Genomic DNA, 24,012 nt, shown 5'->3' on the forward strand with positions numbered 1-24,012 from the left:
CACAGATATTATGGAGACATATCATTATTAGAACAGTATTTTCATACTAGTAGCATGACTGTACTGTGTGGATATTTTAAATTAAGGAAGACATGATAGGAATTTCAACTAATACGGCTATCTTTTTTGTCTGAATTTGAATGGAGGATTCTTAAAGTTAGTCTAGTCTTCCATTTAATACAGAATTCCTCTCTATAGCATATTTTTTATCAAAAAGATTACATAATAAAAGATGAATGCAGCAACTTTAAATATTTATATGTTTCTAAATTCCACAGGAGCTGCTGAATATGGATTACTATTATTCTGTATTTCTTAAATAAACTTTTTCTAGGTTTTGAACACACAGTTATGATATTTACCTATTATCTTTTTATTTTAAATCATTGCCAATGACTCTACATAGAGATTTGTCACACTGAACTTTAATTCTGTTAATATGATTCATAGTACGAAGCCTGTACTTAAAAACCTATTTCAGAATCAAGTTGTAATTCTTTTAGCTAAAATACAATAAGTACCTCGGGCTAAAACATACAATAATATGTATACACACAGCATCTAAAATGTCTTAACCTTAGAACTAATTTGTCAAATCCTGTCACAGAGCATCTATGCACAACTGAAAGAACACCTCAGCGTGAGCTGCCAAATAAAATGTGGTGGTAAAATAATCACAAAATCTAGAGTGACTATATTTCGGCAAGGAAAGAAGCTGGTGCAAACTTGATAAAAAACCCACATCTTAACGGGATTTGGCATCAGCACGGTATGACATGAGAGGGGACTTTTGTTCTTAACAACAGTGCCACTCAGTGGCTGAACAATGGAGTGAACTGATAAACAGCATGAATGGAAGGTGGGCAAAAAGGAAAATGGAATTTGGGAAGAGGCAATGATAGTACTGCAGGCAAAGAGATACTGCATTGCCATGGTAACTATACCTGGGAGGTCAGTTAGGGTCTGGGCAGGAACAGAAACCTGAGCATCGCTTCCTGTAACTACATCGCCTGGATTTCATAAGAAAAAATAATTAGATATCATAAAGAGGGAAAAAAAAATCAACTTTTCTTTCATATTTAATGCTGGAATACTTTTACTTATCAACCTAATTACTAAAAGTACAGTGGAACAGAAAATACAACACAATATTAGAAAAATTAATATAAAATATTTTTTAAAGGAACTGATTTTTAAAAAGTGTTTCCTAAAAAGCTTTTGTGCCTGTTTTTCTTAAGGAAAAAAACAAGTTTCTACTAGTGTAAAGTATAGGAAACTTTAGCCATCAAAAGACTTGGCTGAGCAGATTTCATTATGCTACAAATAACAGCATGATCTTATATTTTCTTATTTTTTAAAAAAATTCTTTATCCAAAAGTAAGTTATATGCCTTTATTAAGAAGTCAACATTCTTCTGAAATTGATTTCCTTCTGCAACAGACAAAATTTATTTTTAACTAAACTTGAAACCAATTTCTTCAGTGATAAGATAAAGACCTAAACAAGTTCTAATTTCATATTAAGTATTGAAAAGATTTCATAAGTTACCACATGCACTTATAAATGTCAACATGTAAAAATAAATCTGTGAACTGCATACCCTTTAAACTTGATATACTTATTATAGGCGAGATTTCATTTACAAATTGGACCTGTAGTAAATTCTTAAAATAAAGAAGTGTTCAAATTCAAAAAACAGAGGAAAAGGGGGGGGGGAAGGGAGTACATTTTAAAAATGCAGGAAAGAAAGGAAAAGGAAATAACTGTGAAGCACTTGAGGTACACGACCACTGAGAAGAAAGATTTTTTTGGTTCTTTGATTTCCTTCCTGGATGACAAAGTTCAATATGAAGCACAGTTACTGTCGACAGAATCATCCCCTGGATAGATCAGCTTCTGAAGCCCCATGCTATTTTGAGATTAACGAGCTGAAAAACAAGCCTTCTTAAAAGGCACCATATTTTCTATGTATGATATGTACGATTAAAAGATTTGCTTTCCCTGTAGCGTTTACACAATAGTAAAAAAATATATATCAATTTTTCAATTATATAACAACCCTCAGTGCCTTGACCACCTTGCTACCATTATGATTTACAGCACAGCCAGCTCATCTGGAAATTACTGGGTTGTAATTAGACCATTCCTATCAATTAACGGTACATTATATTACACAATATATATGCATTTATATTCTCCTATAGCTGAAATAAAATCTATAAATAGGTACATATGCCAAACAAGTGATAAACAACTTTTAGTGGAACTTCTCAGGTTCTGAATTTTCATAATATAGTTAACTCTCTATTCACTGGTGAATGGTGTGCCTCATTTTCCGTACATCTAAAAATTTTCAATTCTATGCTTGCTACCCATTTCACTCTGCTGCTTCTGGATCACCTATTCATGTAATTTAGAGACTGAGACTAATTTTAATATTGGATGTCACCAGGAAAATGATGGAGGATCACCTGTGTTCCCTCCTCCCTTCAGCCCCGGCCCCAACAGAGACACCAACAGCAGAAGGCATTTCAAGTGACAGATACATGAATGTTGGCTTTTCCGTAGAACTCTTCCCCTATACAAGCACAGGTAATTGAGAGTTAACTAACCTATGAAAGCCATAAGGATTTCCAGCTGCGTAAACAACCACTTTTCAAAACAACTTTCAAATTTTCCAGCGGCGTACACTAAAAAGGCACTAAGCAGATGACTCTGTTCTGAGATAGTCAGAAGTCCTATTCCAACATATGCCTTCTGAAAGGGTAAACACTGTGCTCACTCATTGCCAGGGCCAGGTGACACACCTGCAGATTTGTCAGTGTCACAGCACAGCAGGACACTTGTGGGAAACACCAGCATAAACAACCGATGTTGGTATCTTTTACCAACGGAACCGCAGATTTTTGGAGCTGGGAAGCTCCCCAGGGATCAGCCCAAACCTCTTATTTCCGGGTGAGGAAAAGGGTCTGAAAGCTTCAGGATTCTGCCCGTGGTTCACTGGAGAGTGAATGAAGGAAGGGGATCAACCTACCCTCGCTTCTACTGGTATAAACCTTTCTCCTTCCTTTTACTCCATTTTATTCAAAACTTCATGCAGGGAGGGGCATTAGCAGGACGATATACCTTTAATATGATGGTAGACAAGCTTTTTGTAGGTTGACATGACAAGAACAAACCAGAAATAAAAAGGAGAGTTGCCAAACAAGACCACTTTCGTTCAGCGCAGGGATCAGTTACAAAATGCCCCAGTGACGCTCATGTTCCAAATACTTCGCTTAAGTGCTCAGTTGTTTCCTTATAACTGGAGACTTAGTTTTCATCAATTGTTCCATCCTCATGCACTTCCTTTCTCACTTACTGTGATATTAATACTTGACATTTCCTTAGAGACACAACTTTATATTTCTGTAGTCATTTGGCTTGGTTCCTCAGAAAATTTAACGGCATTAAGAGATTCTCTGACTCATTTGCTGCCATTAGTTAGAATTACTACGGACTACAGCTTGTTATCAAAGCAATATTGAAATCATATTTGTTTAGAACAGTAAAACAGTACAATTAAGAAATATATAAAATAACATTCATTTCCATCCTGGAAGTGGGCATGTCTCCTGGCATTAAAATACATTTACAATATGTTAATGGTCTGAAGTCTCCTATTCTTTAAATCAGGTGTGATAGCTCTACATTGAAAAGAGAAGAATGTAATTTTAAAAGATATTCGTATGTAAGGTAAACAGAATATTCTAATAGAAATTTAAATACTAATTATATAAAGTCTAATACTTCATATAGGCAATGACAGATAATATGATTAAACTAACAGAAGAACACACACTCATTATTGAATAACTCATTATTTTCTATCATTGGAGAAGAGTCCATTTAACTTAAGTTCTGACCAGTTTAAATGCCAATAATTTAATTTAAAAATAATTTTGGATGCAATCTTCTTAAACAGAGTATATGGAACATGGTTTAAGGTCTTCTTACTGATTCAATATTACTACTGTTATTGTCAACACTTGTTACTGAGCTTGGCTATGATCCAGGGACACCTTTAAGACACAGATGAGGCAGGGGTCAGGAGGGTATTTGCTCCGACACTAACTGGCCACAGACACTATGCTTTGTGAGGCCTTAGGATTGATTTTTGTAGATTTTCTGCCATCGTGTTACTATTTCTTGCTTCCATAGTATAGATAGCAGAGTCCCATCACTCTGTTTCTAATAAATAAAATAAATGTGGCTGTTTCTAATCGGCTATGAGTAGGGGTACTTAATTCATATGTCTTTGGAAATAAGTAGAAAATAAGAGAAAAAGGTTCTGAGTAAGAACCTGAAGGGCTCCCTTATGAACAAAACACCGGAGGCAGGTGAAGCGCTGGAAAGGCCCTGAAATGGAAAGGAGCGTACCTGAGTCCCCGCAGCAGGAGAGCCACTGACAGCACTCCCAGCAGCAGTGCACACTCATCAACTGAGAGATCCGGCTCTCACGTTCTCTGGTTCTCTCAGTGCAGGGACTCAGACACTGACTCTGCTGCCTGAGATATTCTGTTTGGCCTCTTCCCCGCTTTGGGCTCTAGTTTGTTCTCCTTGGAGGTAAAGCAGCTGGAAGAGGGACTGCAAGCCTGGTGACCCACTTCCTCCAAACCAACGGCACGGACAAATGCCTTGAGTAGCAGAGCCCAGGGTACCAGACCTTCCCATTTCAGATGCTCTTCTAGCCAGAAGCATCACTATACAAAGCTAGCAGAGATCTCGGTCAACTGACCTCAAGTTCCATGCTGTGATAGTTCACGCCATACTCTGTGGGCATCACCAGGATGCAAACACAAGTATACTAAGGTACAGATGTTAAAACAAGTACTTTAACAAATGACCTCATAAAACGTTCTTAAGAACAATATAGTACCTGATATTGCCATTTAAAAAGGACCTACTATAACAGATTTTAAAAAATTAAGTCTTGCACTAATTTCTCTTTCAAGGATGGTGATTCCTCATAGGCAGGTGAGGAAATCCCAGGCTACCCTGGGAGTGTTTCCTCTAGATTAAATAGTATTTTCCCTTACCTTTGTTCAGCTGCACTGGCATGCTTTCTGATTTCATCAGCCTCTGCTGCTGCTGCAGAGGATGCTTGGGGGCCTCTGCTAGGGTCCTGGTGGGAACCACAGCCGGGGAGGAGGTACCACCACTGCCTCCCGGTACTGGGCCATCCGCACCACCTGGGGCCGTTGCCGGAGAAATCAACTTTCTTCCAAAATTCATCAGGCTAGTAGAGACCTTATTTATATTCAGGGGAGCACCTTTGGCACTGGTCCTGTAAAAAAACAAATTAGGTGGAGAGACATTGTTTAAATTAGAGGACAACTCTATTTCATATGCTCTGTTGATATAAAAACATACCTAACCTGCTTTGAAAAAGGAAGTGAGGCGTGATAATTTCAAAGTGACCACAGAATAATAAAACAACAAGATTCTTAAAGATGTGGCTTAGGGAAAATAGTCTTTTTACTTTTCATTCATTCATTCATTCATTCATTCAACAAACAGGGCCCATTATAGCCAACACTGCAACTGTCCAAAACAGACATAGTTTCCCTCCTGGAGATTCTAGAAAATACATTCATCACATAATCACATAAACAGATGTATGACTAAAACCTGTGATGAGGACTCTGAAGAAGAGGTACAGGGCTGGGTGAGTCTGGGGTAACCCACAGAAGGGAGCACCTTGGAAGCCAGGCTGAAAATAGATTTCCCACAAACTCTGGCCTGTGGGAACACGGCCATATTTAATCTGACTTTGAAAAATAAATGTGTCTGAGAGCCACGAAGTCAGTTCATAGAAGTACATCAAGGGCTCTGGTCCACGAGAATTGAGTCCACCCTCACCCCACACTACTGCCCCCGCGTTCCGTATCCTCCTTCCCCACGTCCCTGCTTTACTTTTCCTGATGGTGCTTTGCATCATCTGGCATACTACATATTTTACTTATGTGGCTATGATCTGTCCACCTCCCCCAACCCCCACTGGAATAAAAGTTTCATGGAGACAGGACTTCGGTCTCTCTGCCATGTTGCCAGTTGCCTAGAACATAACAGGTGTACTAGAAATATTTGTTAGAAGGCAGCTGCGTCTACCTGTAGTCTAAGCCTTTTCACCTATCACCATGGAGGAAGCATCCCTTGCTCCTGGCCACGGCCCGCCTCCACACATGCGGGGAGATCCCATCTGCTCTGACCTTTGGAGACTGTTGCTCCTGGATCTTGCTCTCCTCCATCACCATTTCCCCCTTTCTACCGTATCTTTCCCATTAGCACACAACCGTGGTGTGTGTGTGTGTGTGTGTGTGTGTGTGCGTGTGCGTGTGCGCAAGCATGTCTCCCAGCTTCTCCTTTGAACCCTCATTCTTTCCTGGTTACCATCCTACTTCTTTCCCTCCTCACAACACGTCTTTTCAGAAGTGTCTTAATGTGCTACTTGTGCTTCTCCAGTCCTGGCCCACTAAGGTCTGGTTGTGGCCTCCTTGCCATCACTCTGAAACCACCCCTGGAGGTCACCAATGACTCGGCAGAGCAAAGGTCCATCCTTACTTCACGCCACGTCTCAGCAGCAGTCAACTCCCCTCCACTCCCCGCTCCCTCTCAGACAGGTCCTCTCTCGGAAACCAGGGTTTGCCAGCACCTGTGCTCTGTCTGGCAGATAGAGGACACCAAGTCAACATTTGCTAAAAGGAATGATTACTTCCCAAATGATTCATCATCTTGAAGTATCTCAGGGCTATTATGTGAAAGACCAGTTATGATTATAAAGTATTTTAGTTGTAGGAGTTTGACCATGTCAGTATTAAAGTTTGCATTTTTACTGCCCAATCATTAATAGAAGCTTGTTTTCTAGTATTTAGCTTCTTTTTCATAAAAGTAGGAAACTGAAAATCAAGTTTGAGGGATCCACTTGTTATGATTTCAGTTACCTTGAATTTTGCCATCACTTCCTCCTCTCACATCTACCTGGCAGCACTTACATGGTAATTCTCCTACTTTTTATATGACAGCTGTATCCTTGCCATTACTAGATAGGGCGCTAAAACAGAACTGATCCAGAGTTCTGTAATAAAAAGCAAAGAACACTATGCTTCTTCCTTCCATAAAGTCTTTAACGGTCCTAGCTAATATTATGGGCTAGGTATGGGAAGCTTATATTGCTTCAGAGATTGGACAAATCAAATTAAAAACCTGGAATTTGCTTTATAAAAGAAATGAGCTATTCATTTATAATGCATGAAATGTGAAAAAAAATCCTCTTTCAAATGGTTCGTTTTGCATCATTTCATCTTTAAAGAACAAAGCTATTTAATGTCCTTCGAAAAATTATTGAAAATAATGTTTCCTAATGGAGATGAGGATGTATAGTGATGACGCACCACTTACTTCCAATTTTTATACGCTTCCTAAGAGAGTAGAGACCTCTCAATGTATAGACACTACAGCTTGGCAATAGAGAAGGTGCTCAATACATGTTTATTGAGAAAAAGAATGAATGACATGTAAAGAACTCATAAATTCTGGATTCAGAAGGCGTTCACCTCTGGCACTGCAGTGCACTCAGCAGCCTGCATGCATCCCCCTTTCTCGCGAGTCATAGTGGAAAGAAGAGTTATTAGGATACTGAAGTTCCACTGCATTTTAGTTTTGCTTGTATGCAAGTCAAGATTCATAATTCACGGATATGAAGAAGTTATAATGTTGTTACCCTTTTTTTATAAACAAAAATGTACTAGTCAAATTCCCATATTGCCAGTTCTAAAATTCATATGTTGATAAAAGTACTAAGAAACTGCTAGAGCATTATCAAGAGGCTATGGTTAAGGCATCTTCATTACTACTAAAAACTATGAAAAACACACAGATCAAGCTAATGCTGAGCCATTTTTCATCTGAATAGCTCTTAAAAGAGGATGAGCACTGTTTTTCTTTTTTTTGAACGTTTTTTGTTTTCATCCAATTTCCCCCTCATCCACTACCCATGCTTCCAGAAGAATAAGAAGAATTTTGAAAACAACTATTGAAGGTGACTGTATTTTCAGATAGACACAATTATAACCCATGTACTTCCAGAGCAAGCATGCTAAGCATGCTGCCCACTGTGTTTCAGGCATGACAACTTTTATGACAAAGCTAGCTAAGAGAGATCTTAAATATTAGCAGCAGCGGTCTTCACAAGACATACTAAACATTATGCAACAGTTATTATTGGCTGTTAAGTCACGTATGCTAAATTAATGAAAATTAATGCAGTTGTCAAGAGATCTGATGGACAGTGAGGACCGGGCTGGGCTGGATTAAAGATGGAGGCAATGTGTAAATAGTGTTAAAAGAAATGCTAAGAGGGCTTTGGAGTTAACAAGACATTGAACACCAAATCTAATGAGCAACTGGCTCTGTGTAATCAAAGTCTTTCGTTACTGTCCTTACTGTCGTCTACACTACATACTGTTATTAAAAACAGTACCACCTAGGAGGGATTGTTAGGAAATTGTGCCAAGAACTTTCTTTTAGCACAGCCTTCTTCAGTGGGTTAAATCAGCAGCAACAGAGGCATCTTCCTGAAGATCCACGAATCCTTCGAAATACCTGTACCAGAACCCAACCTGGCTTCACTGCTGGGCCCTTTTTGTACAGTTTCTGAAATTCTGAAAGTGGGTGGCTCTTGCTGCCTCTTCTACCCTCTTCCTGCCAACTTGATCTCTTGCAGCCTGGCTTTCTAACCCACACTCTCTTTACTGAAAGAGCTTCTAGGGTCTCCAATGCCTTCTTAATTCCCAGGATCATAAGCTGCTCTCATTCAACTTCTAAAACCTTTCTAAATCTTAAAAAAAAAAAAGTATCGCCTCTGTAAAAATTCTCCACAACCTTCTTTCCTTTCCTGGTATCCAAATCTTTTCACCACCCTGATTTATTTCCTTCTTACCTACAGATTTCTTTCAAGTCTGATATTAAGTATCTAATATTTATTTCACTCTTGCAATAAAATGTTTAGACGCTTGTTTATATTGTCAAATAATGAGTTTTCAACTCATTTTTAATTATTTTATCTATATTCCCAAAGGTTGAATGCTTGGTTTATTCATTCATTCACTTATTCATTTTTTCAATAAAAGCTTTTTTTTTTTTTTTTTTTTTTTTGCGGTACACGGGCCTCTCAGTGTTGTGGCCTCTCCTGTTGTGGTGCACAGGCTCCGGTGGCGCAGGCTCAGCGGCCATGGCTCACGGGCCCAGCCGCTCCGTGGCATGTGGGATCTTCCCGGACAGGGGCACGAACCTTTGTCCCCTACATCGGCAGGTGGACTCCCAACCACTGCGCCACGAGGGAAGCCCCCAGTGAAAGCATTTAAAGCTGCACATTTGCATCTGATTAAAGCAATAGCATCGGGACTTCCCCGATGGTGTAGTGGTTAAGACTCCTCACTCCCAATGCAGGGGGCCCCTGCACGATCCCACATGCATGCCGCAACTAATTGTTCGCATGCCACAACTAAGGAGCCGATGAGCCACCACTAAGGAGCCTGTGAGCTGCAACTAAGGAGCCCGCCTGCCACAACTAAGACCCAGTACAACCAAGTAAATAAATAAAATAAATAAATATTTTAAAAAACTAAAGCAATTGCATCAAAGATTTTCCCCCACATTTTCAAATAGTCTGTTGATCCAACTGTTATTTAGATACATTTAAAATTTTAGACAGTTGGGTTTATCTTAAGTATATTACTCATTTTGTTTTATTAAATAAAAATAGAAATATCAGAAGAATGGAAGTGGGGAAATATTCTGATTTTTCAAAAGGACTGTGGAAACCAAACTGTAAAATAGACAAGTTTATACAAATATTTTTACTAATTACTTGGAAATGGTTGTGTTTATTACAAGTAGACATTCTGGTTCACTAAAAACAAGTCATTCTAAGACAACTTTATTTCTTATCTGAAGCATTGACCTCTGTTGGATTTTATCAAGGTGCAGTGGATATAATGGAGGATAATACATGCTTAGTTATAGCTGAACAACTGTACCTCACATGTACTGATGAATGTTCTAGCACCACTCTGGTGACATGTGTCTCAGACTTGGTTCACAGACCTCCTCACCAGTCCTTTTTTTTAAGGTCATAATCTGTCACTGAATTACATAACTTGGAAGAGTTATTTAGCCTGCTGTCTGGACCTTAGTTTCCTTATCTTTAAACCATGGGGGCTGAGTTATATGATATTTTGTGTCCCTTTGAGATAGAAAATCCTGTAGTTTTAAGACTTGAAGAAAGAGAACATGGGGTTATGAATTTTAGACCAAAAGCTGCAGAGGCACCCAATACATCAGATAAAATAATCAAAATTTAAAATACTCTCAACAGGGTAGCATGAGAAATAAATGAAACAGATAAAATTTAATGAAGATAAATAGAAGCTTGTGCACTTAGGTTAAAACTTTTGACAACTGCTCATTACAGGTAGAATAGGGAGGCATGGATTAACGTGAGTTCATATTAAAAAAAAAAAAAGTCAAGCTCTCAAACATTAATGTTTTGGTCTGGTCTACAAGGCTAATCTGAGCCCATAATGATGTTGCAGGAGAAAAATAAGATTCTTGGGCTGCATTAATTCTAGATGAGTGAACTTCTGGGTTTCCAGACCAGCGTGTAAAATGCTTGGAAGTCTTTACACTGTCCTAACAACAAGTAAAAAGCTGAACAAACTGAAAAAAAAAAAAAAAATCAACATTTTTTTTCTTAGATCCGTAAGAGAAGTGAGGTCAAAGGGCAAACTGTTGTCACCCAGATTGGAGAGAGTGATGGGTGAATACAGAGGATCACCACCTACCAGAGCAGAAACCCACAGGAATCACTGCTGGGGTAGGGAAATTGGAACTGTGGCTGAATTGCTAGAAGCTCAGTGTGGACAAACTTGAGAGTTAAAATCTCCCAGGGGACCCAGTCAGGAGGGTGGAGGGGCAGCCCAAACTTCAGCGAGTTTTACCTTCTGGAGCTCTACCAGGTTCTCATGGTAAATACGGGAGAAAAATTGTGCTTCTGGCAGGGGTAGAGGAAAAGGAACCATTTGAAATACACCAGAGCATCTTGTTATTCTTAAATGGTCTGCCCTCAGGAGAAATATTTAACCAGAGTCTAACCTACAGGGATTGTTGCTGAGTCTAACTGACCTGGGGGAAGGCAAGTACCCAACCCCAGCCCCCTCTAGGTGTCCCGTTCCACGCTGGTGGGGGCTGCAGCTGAGAGGCATGTGTCAAGTTCACAGTCTGGAAGCCCAGGCTCACTAAAAGACTGAGACCTAATCATAAGACCATAGAATGCTTCCTTTCCTCCACGCCTTATCACCACATTACTAAAGGCCTATTTCTGGAGTTCCTTTCACCCAGTACAATGTGTCCAACTATAAAAAAAAAAAAAATTAAAAGATGTACTAAAAAAGTAAAAAGCATAGTTTGAAGAGAGAGAGCGACCAAGCTTCAGAACCAGACTCAGCTATAGCAGGGATGTTGGAATTATCAGACTGGAAATTTAAAATCACTATGATTAAAATGCTAAAGACTCTAAGGAATAAAGTATACAGCATGCAAGAACAGATAGGAAATATAAGCAGAGAGGAGGAAATTCTAAGGAAAAAAAAAAGAAATGACAGAGATCAAAAATACTGTAACATAAACAAAGAATGTCTTTGATGGGCTTATTATTGACGGACATGGCTGAGGAAAGAATCTCTGAGGTTGAGAATATTTCAATAGAAACTCCCCAAGCAAACAGAAAAGACAGAAAAAGCAGAACAGAATATCCAAGAACTGTGGGACAACCCTAAAAGATGTAACATTCACATAATGGGAACACCAGAAGGAGAAGAAAGAGAGAAAGGAACAGAAGAAATATTTGAAACAATGACTGAGAATTTCCCCCAAATTAATGTCAGACAACAAACCAAAGATCCAGGAAGCTCAGAGAATACCAGGCAAGACAAATGCCAAAAAAAAACTATGCTTAGTTATATCATTTTTAAACTATGGAAAATTACAGGAAAAAAAAATCCTGAAAGAAGCCAGAGGAAAAAAAACAGCTTATCTATAAAGGAGCAAAAATAAGAACCACATTCTAATTATCCTCAGAAACCATGTATGCAAGAAGAGAGTGCAGTGAATATGTAAAGTGTTGAGAGAAAAAACCACCAACCTAGAATTCTGTACCCTGTGAAATTATCCCTCAAAAGTAAATATGGTATCTCTATATAGTAAGTATATATTAACCTCTTATAGAAAACATGTTTTCCTTTAATAGGAAATATAATATGTGGCTAGAAATACTAGCTGACTGTCTACACTGCAGGAGGTAACTAACTGTACAATCATGGCAGACTGTTTTGGTGATGCATTAATTTCTGGCAGAACTGAATTTTGTGTCTATAAAATTGAGTGGAACAGTAGGGAGGTATGAAAATTATGATGGAAGAGAAATGGCTAAAAAAGCAGGGGAGCAAGTCCTCCAATACTGTGAGAGCTGTCATGAGGGAAAGCAGCTCTTCTTCGCGTGGCTTTAAAAACTAAGTTTACAAAAGTTACAGACAGTAACAGAAGACAGTTAAAAGGTTATGACACAGGAAATCCTTTCTAGTGATTTCACAGGCTCAATTTAAAATAGTAAGAGCTCCGTTTCTGGAACTGTGTAAGTAGAGATTAGAAAATAATTTTCAGACACACAGGCTCCCTGGCCCTGGCATAGGTGAGAAGCAGGGTTCAGTGAAAGCCCCTTCTGACTCTGACAGCTTGTGATCAGCTGAGCCAAATGGATTCTACCATCACATTCACTATCCTGCTAAGATTACAGGGCCAAAAAGAGGCCTGAATGATAGTGTGGGCCCTTGAGGGATGCTGACCAAACCCATCTCAAACTCAGGGGGCTACCTGTCTGCCCTGCCTCCTTATTTCCACCCTCAGTTTCTATTCTGTTCTTTTCACCTCTCCTTCCTCCTCTAGGTTCATCTTCCCTCTGAGCCCTTTTTTCTCTATTCTTTTCCTTCTCCTTCCATCAAAATCTCCTTTTCTTTCTATCTATCATATTCTCACCTCATCCTACCTATACTTTTTTCCATCATAAAAACATATAACTTACTTTAAAATTATCTTCTTAAGTGCAAGGAGTAGCTGGAAAAAGTAAATATAAATATGTGACTTTGGTTTTTGGATAGAAAAATATTGTCTTTGCATCTCTGTAATTTTCTAGTCTGTCATTATTGACGTACCCTGAATGGATTATGATTCATATTTACCTCTTTCAGAATGCTTATTATATACATCTATCTTTTATTTGGAAATTTAAAACAGTTGTCATGGTTGCAAAATAATACTTTTCCAAATGATTCTAACATTTGAGCTAACGTTCATGATGTACTTCTACTCACAAATTCTCTAAGCTGAAGGTCTCAAATTCTATAAAATGAATTGGTTTCCAACTTTCTTAATTCTTTACCTTTAAGGTTGAATGTATCGAATTTGCTTCAGTGAAAGACATCTATATCTATTTCTAATTTGTTTGCCATATTGTGAGGTTTCTATTATCTTAGAAAATGAACTCTCTCCACATCTCAAGAAACTCAAGATTTTATAGGCCTTTATAAAAACTATGTGATAAAAGTTAGTTTGCTATTACTTATTCCTTAGGAAATCTGCCTTTCAAGTGAAACATGTTTCCTTTCATCTATGAAGACCATGGTTATTTTGCGTGTGGCATGCAAATCTTTGTGACTGTTATGTGAAGCAAAAGGAGTGTTTGTTAGGGATAGAAAAGCTAGCCCTCATGAGAGGGTGCATATAAGCTAGACTGTAAGGCTCACCTAATTGGGTCTGAATACAATTTGTAATATTTGTTTAATATAACAAATAATTAGCAATTATGCATTAATCGTGGTTGTATAAAATCATGAGATAAACTCCCCAAGACGTATCTGTAGGAATAAATCTCTCCCGTTAATCGTGGCTCATGGGAATTTCTGGCCTAGGGAAATACATCAGAATGGAAGAGGATACAATTCTGAGATGCCCCCCTGGTGGGGAGTTTTGCCCTCTTCACCTCTCTACCTTCACTTTGAGAATCACTATATATCTTCACAATTTAAAAAAAATCACAAGCAGATGTACGTAACATGTATCAAGAATCAACTGTTAAGAGTTTTAAGGAAGGAGGTATGGGAGCCAATAAAGATAAAGAAATGTGTGAGTGCACATAAAAGTCCAAGGAAACAGTCACATTAAAAAAAGTACAGCCACGGAAGGGAACAGGTTAGATGCAGAAAAAAAGAGGAATTTATTGGGCTTCCCTGGTGGTGCAGTGGTTGAGAGTCCGCCTGCCGATGCAGGGGACATGGGTTCGTGTGCCCCGGTCTGGGAAGATCCCACATGCTGCGGAGTGGCTGGGCCCATGAGCCATGGCCGCTGAGCCTGCGCGTCCGGAGAGGCCACAGCAGTGAGAGGCCCACGTACCGCAAAAAAAAAAAAAAAAAAAAAAAAAAAAAAAAAGAGGAATTTATTTTCTCTCAGTTGAAAAAAAAATATACAAGACTTCTGCACTAAAAACTATAAAACACTACTGAGAGAACGTGAAGAAGACTAATTGAATGAAGAGATAGTCCATGTTCACAGATTAGATAACTCAATAATATTAAGGTATCAGTTCTTTCCAAATTGATCTATAGAGTCAATGTAATTTCAACCAAAATCCCAATAATTTTTATAGAAATTGACATGTAGATTCTAAAATTTATAAGGAAATGCAAAGAACCCAGAAGAGCCAAAATAATGAAAAAAGAATAAAGTTGGAGGATTCAGGCTATTTAAAATCTAGACTTGCTATAAAGCTACATAATTCAGCTAGTGTGGTACTAAAGAAAGGATAGAAGGTCCAGAAATTGGCTCATATCTATATAGTCAATTGATTTTCAACCAAGGATCCAATTTAATTCAATGGGGAACGGAAAGACTTTTAAACAGGTGGTACTGAACTGCTGGATACCTTTATGGAAAAAGATGGACTTTAATTTTTACCTCACTCCACACACAGACATTAACTTGACATGGACCACAGATTTAATACAAATGTTAGAACCACAGTGCTTTTAGAAGAATACAGAATATCTTTGAGACTGTACAGTAAAGGGCTAACTCAGCGGGCCTGGACTGTCCAAATCCTGCAGACTCCAAAGTTGTTTAGGACTGGCCCTCGAGGGACAACTGGGAGATAACCTCTAGCCCTTGGATATCCTGCCTGATAAAAGTGTCTTTGCAGACCTGGGGCCTTGAGCCACACCAAAGTTTATGCTAACAATCAGATTTATGGTAAAAGTCTGTTTTTGTTCAACCTGGGCCCCTGCCACACTATATCAGTCTGAGCTCTGGAGGGAACTGGAGATGGAGTAGCTAATGTTAGTCACATGGTTGCTTCATGACTACATGACTGACCTCTAATAACAAACCTTGGGGACACCAAGCCCTGGGTGAGCTTCTCTGGTTGGCAACACTTCACATGTGTTGCCCTACATGGTTCCCAGAAGATTTAAGCAGTCCACTGGGAGTGGACACCTGGAAAGCTGTACCTGGTTTCTCTTAGACTGTGAGTGAAAAATGTTGTCTGCCATATCAGTAAACAAAGGATGCTGCAGCCATCAAGCCATCATAGTATAGCCTCCCCAATGGTGAGCCCTGAGAAAAACTCAGGATGGAAACCGAATGCCCACCATCTAGCAGTCAACTGCTGCAGCCACCCCGATGGTGCATCCTGAGGAGACCCTGGATGAGAAAGCATAGGATGCTGGCCCCAGGTAGCTGAGGTGCATATCAAAGCAATGATTTCAGTAAGCCCAGACTCTTGCATCTTCCCATACATAGAAAAGCGCTACATTCTTTAACGTGAGATGTCTGGTTTTCTTTAAGTAACAGTAAACTTTTGATGTTCTGACTACCTGGTATTTGTTGCAAAAACTACTGTATATCCTGGCTCCCCCGCTGCCTCTTCAGAGCAGTCCCTCAGAGTGATCTGAGAGTCCTGTCTCCCTGGCTTGAAGACCTCAGAAAGTCTGCCGAATAAAACATAACCCTCAGCTTCTAGGTTGTGCATTTTTTGAGTCGACAACACCAACATTTTTCCCTTCCTGATTTTAATCTATATTCCTTTGCCACAGTATACTATGAGTATACTGAGTCTATCAGCTTTTCTGAGTTCTGTGAGTCCTTCTAGTGAACCATCGAGGCCGAGCGTGGTCTTACGGACCCTCAACAATGGAAACTAAGGTGAGTCTTAGATAGGAGATTTCTTCAATAGGAAAATAAAATGCACTAGCCATAGAAGAAAAAAACTGGTAAAAGAAACTTCACTGAAATAATAAATTTCTGCTCATCAAAAGATATCACTAAGAAAATGAACAGGCAAGCCACACACTGGGGGAGGATAATATTTGCAGTACATTTATCTGCCAAAGACTTCTGTCCAGAATATATAAAGAATTCTTACAAATTAAGAATAAAAAGACAACCTATTAAACACAGGTCAACTACCTGGACAGTTCACAAAAGAAGATATACAAATCACCAATATTCTATGAAAAGATGCCCAGGAAAATGCAAATTAAAACACAATGAGATACCATTTTCACACTAACTAGAAAAGATAAAATCAGAAAGACTGACAGTAGCAAGTGTTGGCAAAGATGAAGAGCAGTTAGAACCCCCATATATTTCTGATGAGAGTGGAAAAAGGTATAATTACTTTGTAAAACAGTTTGTAGTTTCTTATAAAGTTAAACATAGATCTATCCATTAGGACAATTTAATTTCTAAGTGTTTACCCAAGGGAAGGATAAACACCCAAACCCAAAACAACAAACAAAAACATCAAAACACCTGTACAAGAATGCTCTTAGCGGTCTTGTTCATAAAACCCCAAATCTAGAAATAACCCAGTGTCTATCAACAAGAGAATAGATAAACAACTTGTGATACATCGTATAGTGGAATACGACTCAACAATCTAAAGGAAGAAACTACTGATACATGCAACAACACGCATGAATTGCAAAAACATTATTCTGAATGAAAAAAGCTAGACAAAAATGAGTGCATACTGTGTGGCTCTATTTATGGGAAGCTCAAGAAAAGGCAAAACTAATGTAAGGTAATAGAAATCAGACAGTTGTTGCCTTGGGGTGAAGGGTTGGAATTGACCATAAAGGGACATGAGGGAATTCTCGGGTGAAAGAAATGTTCACTCCAGATATATTGTTTTAGATGGTGGTTACAGGGGTATACACAGCTGTCAAAACTCATCAGACTGAACACTTAAGATCTGTGTTTTGTGTACAAATTACACTTAAATTTTTTAAAACAGGAGAAAGCTTTATTTAGCTGCCCTAAACAGGAGATAGTTTTACCAGTTTACCTAAATTGGTTAGGAATTAACAACTCTCTTTGATACAAGAGAAAGAGCATTTCAGATACACAAGTGTTTATAGCACAAACTCTTATTTGAGCACAAAAATGTCACAAAATTACATTTATATAGAAATCAGTGTCCTTTAAAATTCTGATTAGCCAATTAACTACTAATGGACTATATAACCATGGACTTCTTGGCTTCATGACTTGGGAAATATCATTAGCATATTATTTCTTTACCATATTTTAGCAATAAAATACTTCCGAGTAAATACAATAAAGCCTAATTTAAAAAATTCTTATGGACTATATAAAATGGAAATTGGCCAGAAGAATTTTATAATGCCTTTTAGGTATTCAAAACAGTATTTATTTATTCAGTCATTAAACTAAATACTCACTGAATACTAGAAATAGTACCAGGTACTGTGCTAGGTCCTGGCAATATGAAGATTCTAGGAACCTGACATCCATAGAAAGCATTCAATCATTTCACCAGTATTTGAATGTGTTCTCTGTGCCAGGTACTGAGGAAACAGCAATGACAGAGGCAGATGTGGTCCCTGTTCTCACAAAGCTCAAATTCTAGCTTAAGATGACAACTGGTAGAAGAATTCCTGAGCTTCCTGGGATGACGCACTTTCTAGGACATTCTTGTTAGGCCAGGTCCTGAGAAGAATGCTCCTAAGCTGAGGCAGATCCTGATCCCAAGGAGAGACAGAAAATTATTGGCCATCAGGCATTCTTGGGGTAAAAATGGACTGGACGCCATCACTACTTCGTCACCTGGAGCCCAGCTGAGGAATGTGGAAAACATCTTCAAAGCCCAGCGAACACTCTTATTAGAATCATCTTTCCCTGGCTTCCTGCTGGATCCTATGCAGGGATCCTGACAAGGGGCCTTTTGTAGAGGCCTGCCAGAGGCCTGTACCTGCCAGAATTCTAATTCTGGAATCTTTCATTATTGGTATCAGTTAAGTTGTTTAAGCTCTGACACAAGGCAGAGGAAAGCTGGGAATATTAGCACAGAGAATGTTATTGCTGATCTGGTGAGTGGGCAGATCAGGATCTGAGCTTGGTTTCTTCCATCTCTACCAAGGCCTCATTTAATCAAGCAAAATATCTAACTTTGGTGATATGAAGTTGCTTAAGCAAGTTAAAAGGCCTATAGTTGTGGAGTCTGTAAAAAGGCACCACTAGATAAAGTGACATGTGGCCTTGAGTCACTGCTGACAGCTCAGGTGTGATTATTTCATCACCTCTGTAGAGCAGATAAAAACTACACATTCTGAGAAATTGTGTTGTGTCATTTTCAAAACAGAAAACCCATGAATGTTCTGGAATAAAGAAGGTATGAGATTCTACTCTTACTATAAGAGGTTGCAGTATTTAAAAACTATTAAATTCTGTTCCATGACTTCTCAAGTGGGCATTTCAGTGGTCATAGATTCCTGAGTAAATTAGATGGGTCTTTCTTTAGACTGGTCACAATTTAGATGTGCTTTTTTTTTTCTTTTTTAAAAAATATATATAGCAGCAATTTATGGCTATTTAAGGACAAAATTGGAGCAGGATTTGAGTGTTAAATTATTGTTCTGAGCTCAAAAATTGAATGAATAACAAAATGTCAATTCCCATTTTTAAAGAGAAATTTGCAAGTAAGTAAAATCAGAGCACAGTGAATATTACCCACACACGTAATGGAAAATCTACCACTAAAATACCTAGGCACTTGCGTTTAAAGACTTAATTATAGCAATCCATGGTAAAGCAGAGAAGAGAAATCAGGCTTCTTGATTTCTAGAGATATTCTTATCTCAAAATCACATGTCATCTTTGCATCCTCATCCCTCATTTGGATAAGCAACACAAATAGAAGTCCATTGCCATAGACGTAGCAAGTATTAGCTCCCTGCCTTCCAGGTGTCTGCCTGCCTCTTGTCCGTCCTCTGCTAACTGATCACTGCTTGGGGTTCCCCCATGAGGATATATATTCCCTCTAGACCATCCCCACTACCTATCTTGCTGCTCAATGACAGTCCCAATGCATTAACTCTTTAATAGCCTCTATACAGTTAAGAAAGTAGTTGCAAGGCTAATTATGGCTGAAGGGTCCAGCTTGGTAAATGCATCTTAGGCATTAAATAGCTAAAGGGGGACTTTCCCAAGCGTTTTGCAGCTACAATAGTTTCTGATCATGGATAAAGTAGTGGCACAATAAACAAACCTCTGGGGAATAATGTGGTAGTTATAAGGGCTACATACAGAATTAGGAGTACTATTTGATTACCAAGACAAGATTACCAAGCTTGTCTCAACTTACACTCCCTATATTGCTGACTAAGGATATCCATGCACCTTCACTGGTGCTAACTTGCCCATTCATTCATTCAAAACCACTTTATTGAGGTATAACGGACATACAACGGCTGTACCTATTTAAAGTGTACAATTTGATAAGTTTGGAGATAAGTACACATCTGTGAAACTATCACCACAATCTATGCCATAAACCTATCCATCACCCCCAAAAGTTTCCTCCCACCCTCTTTAACACTACTATTTTTATTTATTTTATTTTTTGTGATAAGAACACTTAAGATCTACTCGCTTAGCAAATTTTAAGTACACAATATAGTATTATTAACTTTGGGCCTAGGCCATACAGTAGATCGTGATGATTTACTCACATCTGCCTCGTTAATTTTTAATTTGCTAATTTGAAAGGTAAAAAACAGTGCTTCATAGGTATTTTAATTAATTATGCATTTCTTTGATTAATTATGAGTTTGAACAGCTTTTTAAATGTTTATTTGCTGTTTGCAATCTTTCTTTCATTGAGTGCCTACTATATTCTAGGCACTATTTTAGGTGCTGAGGATAAGACAGTTAACAAGACAAACATGCAGAGTTTACATTTCAATACAAGAAACAAACTATAAAAACAAACCAAAAAGCTGAATACAATTTTTGAATAAAAACCTAAAAATACCATTTCAGCCATTTAAAAAAAACCCACGAAAACAATAACGAAGCAAATTAAAGGGACAGAGTAAAGTGGTCCATTATTTTAGACAGGGCAGTCAAAGAGAGGTTCTCTGAAAAGACAATATTTGAACACAGACTGAGCAGTAAGTGTGCCATGTGGATTCTTAGGGAAGAACCCAGACATGGGGAAAAGCAAGCTCAAAACTGCTGAAGTGGGAACTTGTTCGAGAGCTGGAGGGATGGTAAGCAGTCCGGTGTGGCTGGAGTCCAGTGAACAAGAGAGCACGCTGGTGGGGTTGGAGAGACAGGAGCCGGATCATGTAGGGCCTGCGTTGCAGACCACTGAAAAGGCTTTGGATCTGACCCCAAATGTTTTGGGGAGACACGGAAGGGCCCTGAGCAGAGGAGTGATATGATCGGACTTGCACAGGGAGATGAGTTAGGAGACTGTGGGGGTGAGATGGGCAAGGCCACGTGACTTGGTGCCACCACTACAGAGAGAGGAAAGTGGCTTAGTTCAGGTTATAGTTTGAAGAGGAGTTGCTGATGCACTTGACGTGTGATGTCAGAGAAAAAGAAGAGTTAAAGGCAATTCTAAGGCTTGATCAACTGGGTCATGACATTCATTGTGATGCAGAAACACTGGGGGAACAACAGGTGTGTGGAGGTGGAATCAAGAGTTTAGTTTGGAACATGTGAGTCTGGAGTTGAAGGGAAGAGGTCAGACTGAAGATATAAGTGAAGGACCCTTTAGTCATAAATGGAATGTAAAGCCATGAACCTGGCCTGAGACCCTCTGGGAAGAGAAGAGTATGGCAGGAGATGTGATGGCCCCTGAAACAGATCTTGTGTTTCTTACTGAACTGTGTAACTTTCTATACATTAATGATATTATAGTTTGTCAGTCATTTATACTACAAATATTTTCCCAATTTTCTGTTTCCCTTTTGATTCAGTTTATTTTATTTTTGACATCTACTTAAACAGTTGTGTAGTAAAATCCACCAGTCCTTCCCTTTGTGATTTCTTCCATTACTTTTAAGGCTAAAAAGTCTAGTAACTAGAGGTCAGACAGACATTTGTGTTTGATTTCTATGTTTGCTTATTTGAGTGAACTTTGATTAACTCAGAGTTTATTCTGGTGTGTGTTAAGTTTATAAGTTGATACCTTTTCAAAAGATTTGTCAAGTTTCCCAGTACCATCTCTGAACTCTTTCCTCATTTATTGGTCTGTGATGTCTTCACACACTACACTTTATTTGGTTCAGTTTCAATTCCAAGCTTTGAAATCGCAACAGTGATGATGAGAAATCTGCCTTGCATCCTTACAGTGTTACTTTGTATAAGAATCTCAATGTGCTTACAAGGAAATACATAAAACAGAACCAACATTTTTGAGAAGAAAAATGCTGGGACAGAAAGCTAAATGGAAGAAAGATAAAACATGAAGGGGAAAAAGGAAAGGGTACAGTCTATTTCCTTTTTTGAAAAAAAAAATGTAGATGTTGAAAAATGTGAAAAGAGAATCATGTATACATACAACAAATACTGAGTAACCTCCCCACACCAGCCAGGATTATTCCAGGTGCCCTCAAATAGTGAGTAAGACAAGGGACCTGCCTGCAGGGGGCTTGACTTTAGTGGGGAGGTTGGGGAGATAGATGATACATATGTCTATGACTTCTGTGAGTAAAGAATGCTATGAAAATAAGATGGGGGCAATGGGGTAGAGGGTGACCAAGGGAGGTGAAGACAAAAGGGAGGTCAAGAGAGGCTTGTGTGAACATACGGATTGCTAACAGGCACATGAAAAGTTGCTCAACATCATTCATCATTAGAGAAATGCAAATCACAACTACAATGAGGTATCACCTCACACCAGTCAGAATGGCCATCAAAAAGTCTACAAATATCAAATGCTGGAGACGATGTAGATGAAAGGGAACCCTCTTGCACTGTTGGTGGGAATGAATGTAAATTGATACAGCCACTATGGAGAACAGTATGGGGCTTCCTCAAAAAACTAAAAATAGAGCTACCATATGATTCTGCAATCCCACTCCTGGGCATATATCCAGACAAAACTATGACTCGAAAAGATACATGCACCCCTATGTTCACCACAGCATGATTTACAATATCCAAGACATGGACATGGAAACAACCTAAATGTCCATTGACAGATGAATGGAAAAAGAAGATGTACGTCAGAAATAGAAAGACAAATACCGTATGATATCACTTATATAGGGAATCTAAAATATGACACAATGAACCTATCTACAAACAGACTGACAGACATAGAGAACAGACTTGTGGTTGCCAAGGGGGAGCGGGGAGGGGAGGGATGGAGTGGGAGTTTGGGATTAGCACATACAAACTATTATATAGAGAATGGATAAACAACTAGGTCATACCGTATGGCACAGGGAACTATATTCAACACCCTGTGATAAACCATAATGGAAGAGAAATGTAGATATATGTATAACTGAATCACTTTGCTGTACAGCAGAAATTAACACAACATTGTAAATCAACTATATGTCAATAAAATTTTTTAAAAAACTGTGAGAAGGAGATAGGCTTGCCTTGTGTGAGATATTTGTGCTGAGCCATAAATCATGAAGCTGAAAAGGAATCGGGGAGGTGGGAGGAGAACAAGGAAGCACTATGGCCCCAGGCAAGCTCAAGCAATTGGGAAGAGAAGGGGAGGGTGGAGGAGATGAGGTCAGTAGGGGAGGGTCAAGGGAAGAAGACTGATTATGGAAGGTATTAGGAAGCCTTTGGAGGTTCAAGTGGGAGTGTGATCTAATCTGCTGGAAACTGAGAGTTTACAGGCTGTCTTGTGAAAACTAACCTGGGGGAGGTGGTGGGCAGGGGGTGCAGGGTGGAGATTAAGGGAGAGAAGAGGAGCTCCAGCTAGAAAGATCTTGTATGAAGACAGTACCTGAAATATACTTTTTAAAAAACATATCAAAACTAAATACTTGACAGGGAGGAAATACAAGTGATTAGACTGTAAGATTCCTGAGGGCTAGGATTTTTGTCTGGTTTGTTCACTATCTCCAATGCCTAGAATACTGAGAGTCTGGCACTCAAGAAGAATTTGTTAAATTAAATGAACAAAGTGACTATAGGGAAAAACCTTTTATTTGTGAACCAAGAATCAGATGAAATGAACAAACAGAAAAGAGTTTCACAGAAGCCTCATGGGCTACAGAACTGGTCTCATAATTACATAGCCCTTGAAAACATGAGACAGACTTCAATCAAGGACGGATAATTTAAAAATAACATTACACTAAGGGTTCAAAATGCAAGTTTAAATTTAGCTGCTTTCTTATAAAATCCTTCTCACCCCTCAGATGATGAGTTTTGATGTGTCAGGAATTATGTCTTTTTTTAAAACTCTCCAAGTAAGAGTAGAACACATCATGTATGTGTACTCTAACCAAGTATATTTAGGTTGTTGGAATTCTACTGAAGAAAAGCTAGCACATAGGCAAAATGTTTAAGGAAGAAAATTCGGACAAT

General features: G+C 38.8%; 1 protein-coding gene across 22 annotated transcripts in view; it reads right to left on the reverse strand.

Moving 5' to 3' along the window:
- Positions 1-24,012, reverse strand: part of TBC1D5 (TBC1 domain family member 5) — a 567,716-nt gene that overhangs the window by 74,464 nt on the left and 469,240 nt on the right. For 13 of the 22 annotated variants that reach the window (XM_067033834.1, XM_067033837.1, XM_067033851.1 and 10 more), the window contains 2 exons: positions 5,079-5,326; positions 945-1,010 (listed from right to left, as the gene is read on the reverse strand). In XM_067033834.1, coding sequence (XP_066889935.1) covers positions 945-1,010; positions 5,079-5,326 — 314 coding nt within the window. The remainder of the gene's footprint in view (positions 1-944; positions 1,011-5,078; positions 5,327-24,012) is intronic. The other 9 variants (XM_067033841.1, XM_067033850.1, XM_067033846.1 and 6 more) reach the window with 1 other exon arrangement.

Source organism: Kogia breviceps, chromosome 5, assembly GCF_026419965.1.
Source record: "Kogia breviceps isolate mKogBre1 chromosome 5, mKogBre1 haplotype 1, whole genome shotgun sequence".
In the NCBI taxonomy this organism is placed as follows: Eukaryota; Metazoa; Chordata; class Mammalia; order Artiodactyla; family Physeteridae; genus Kogia; species Kogia breviceps.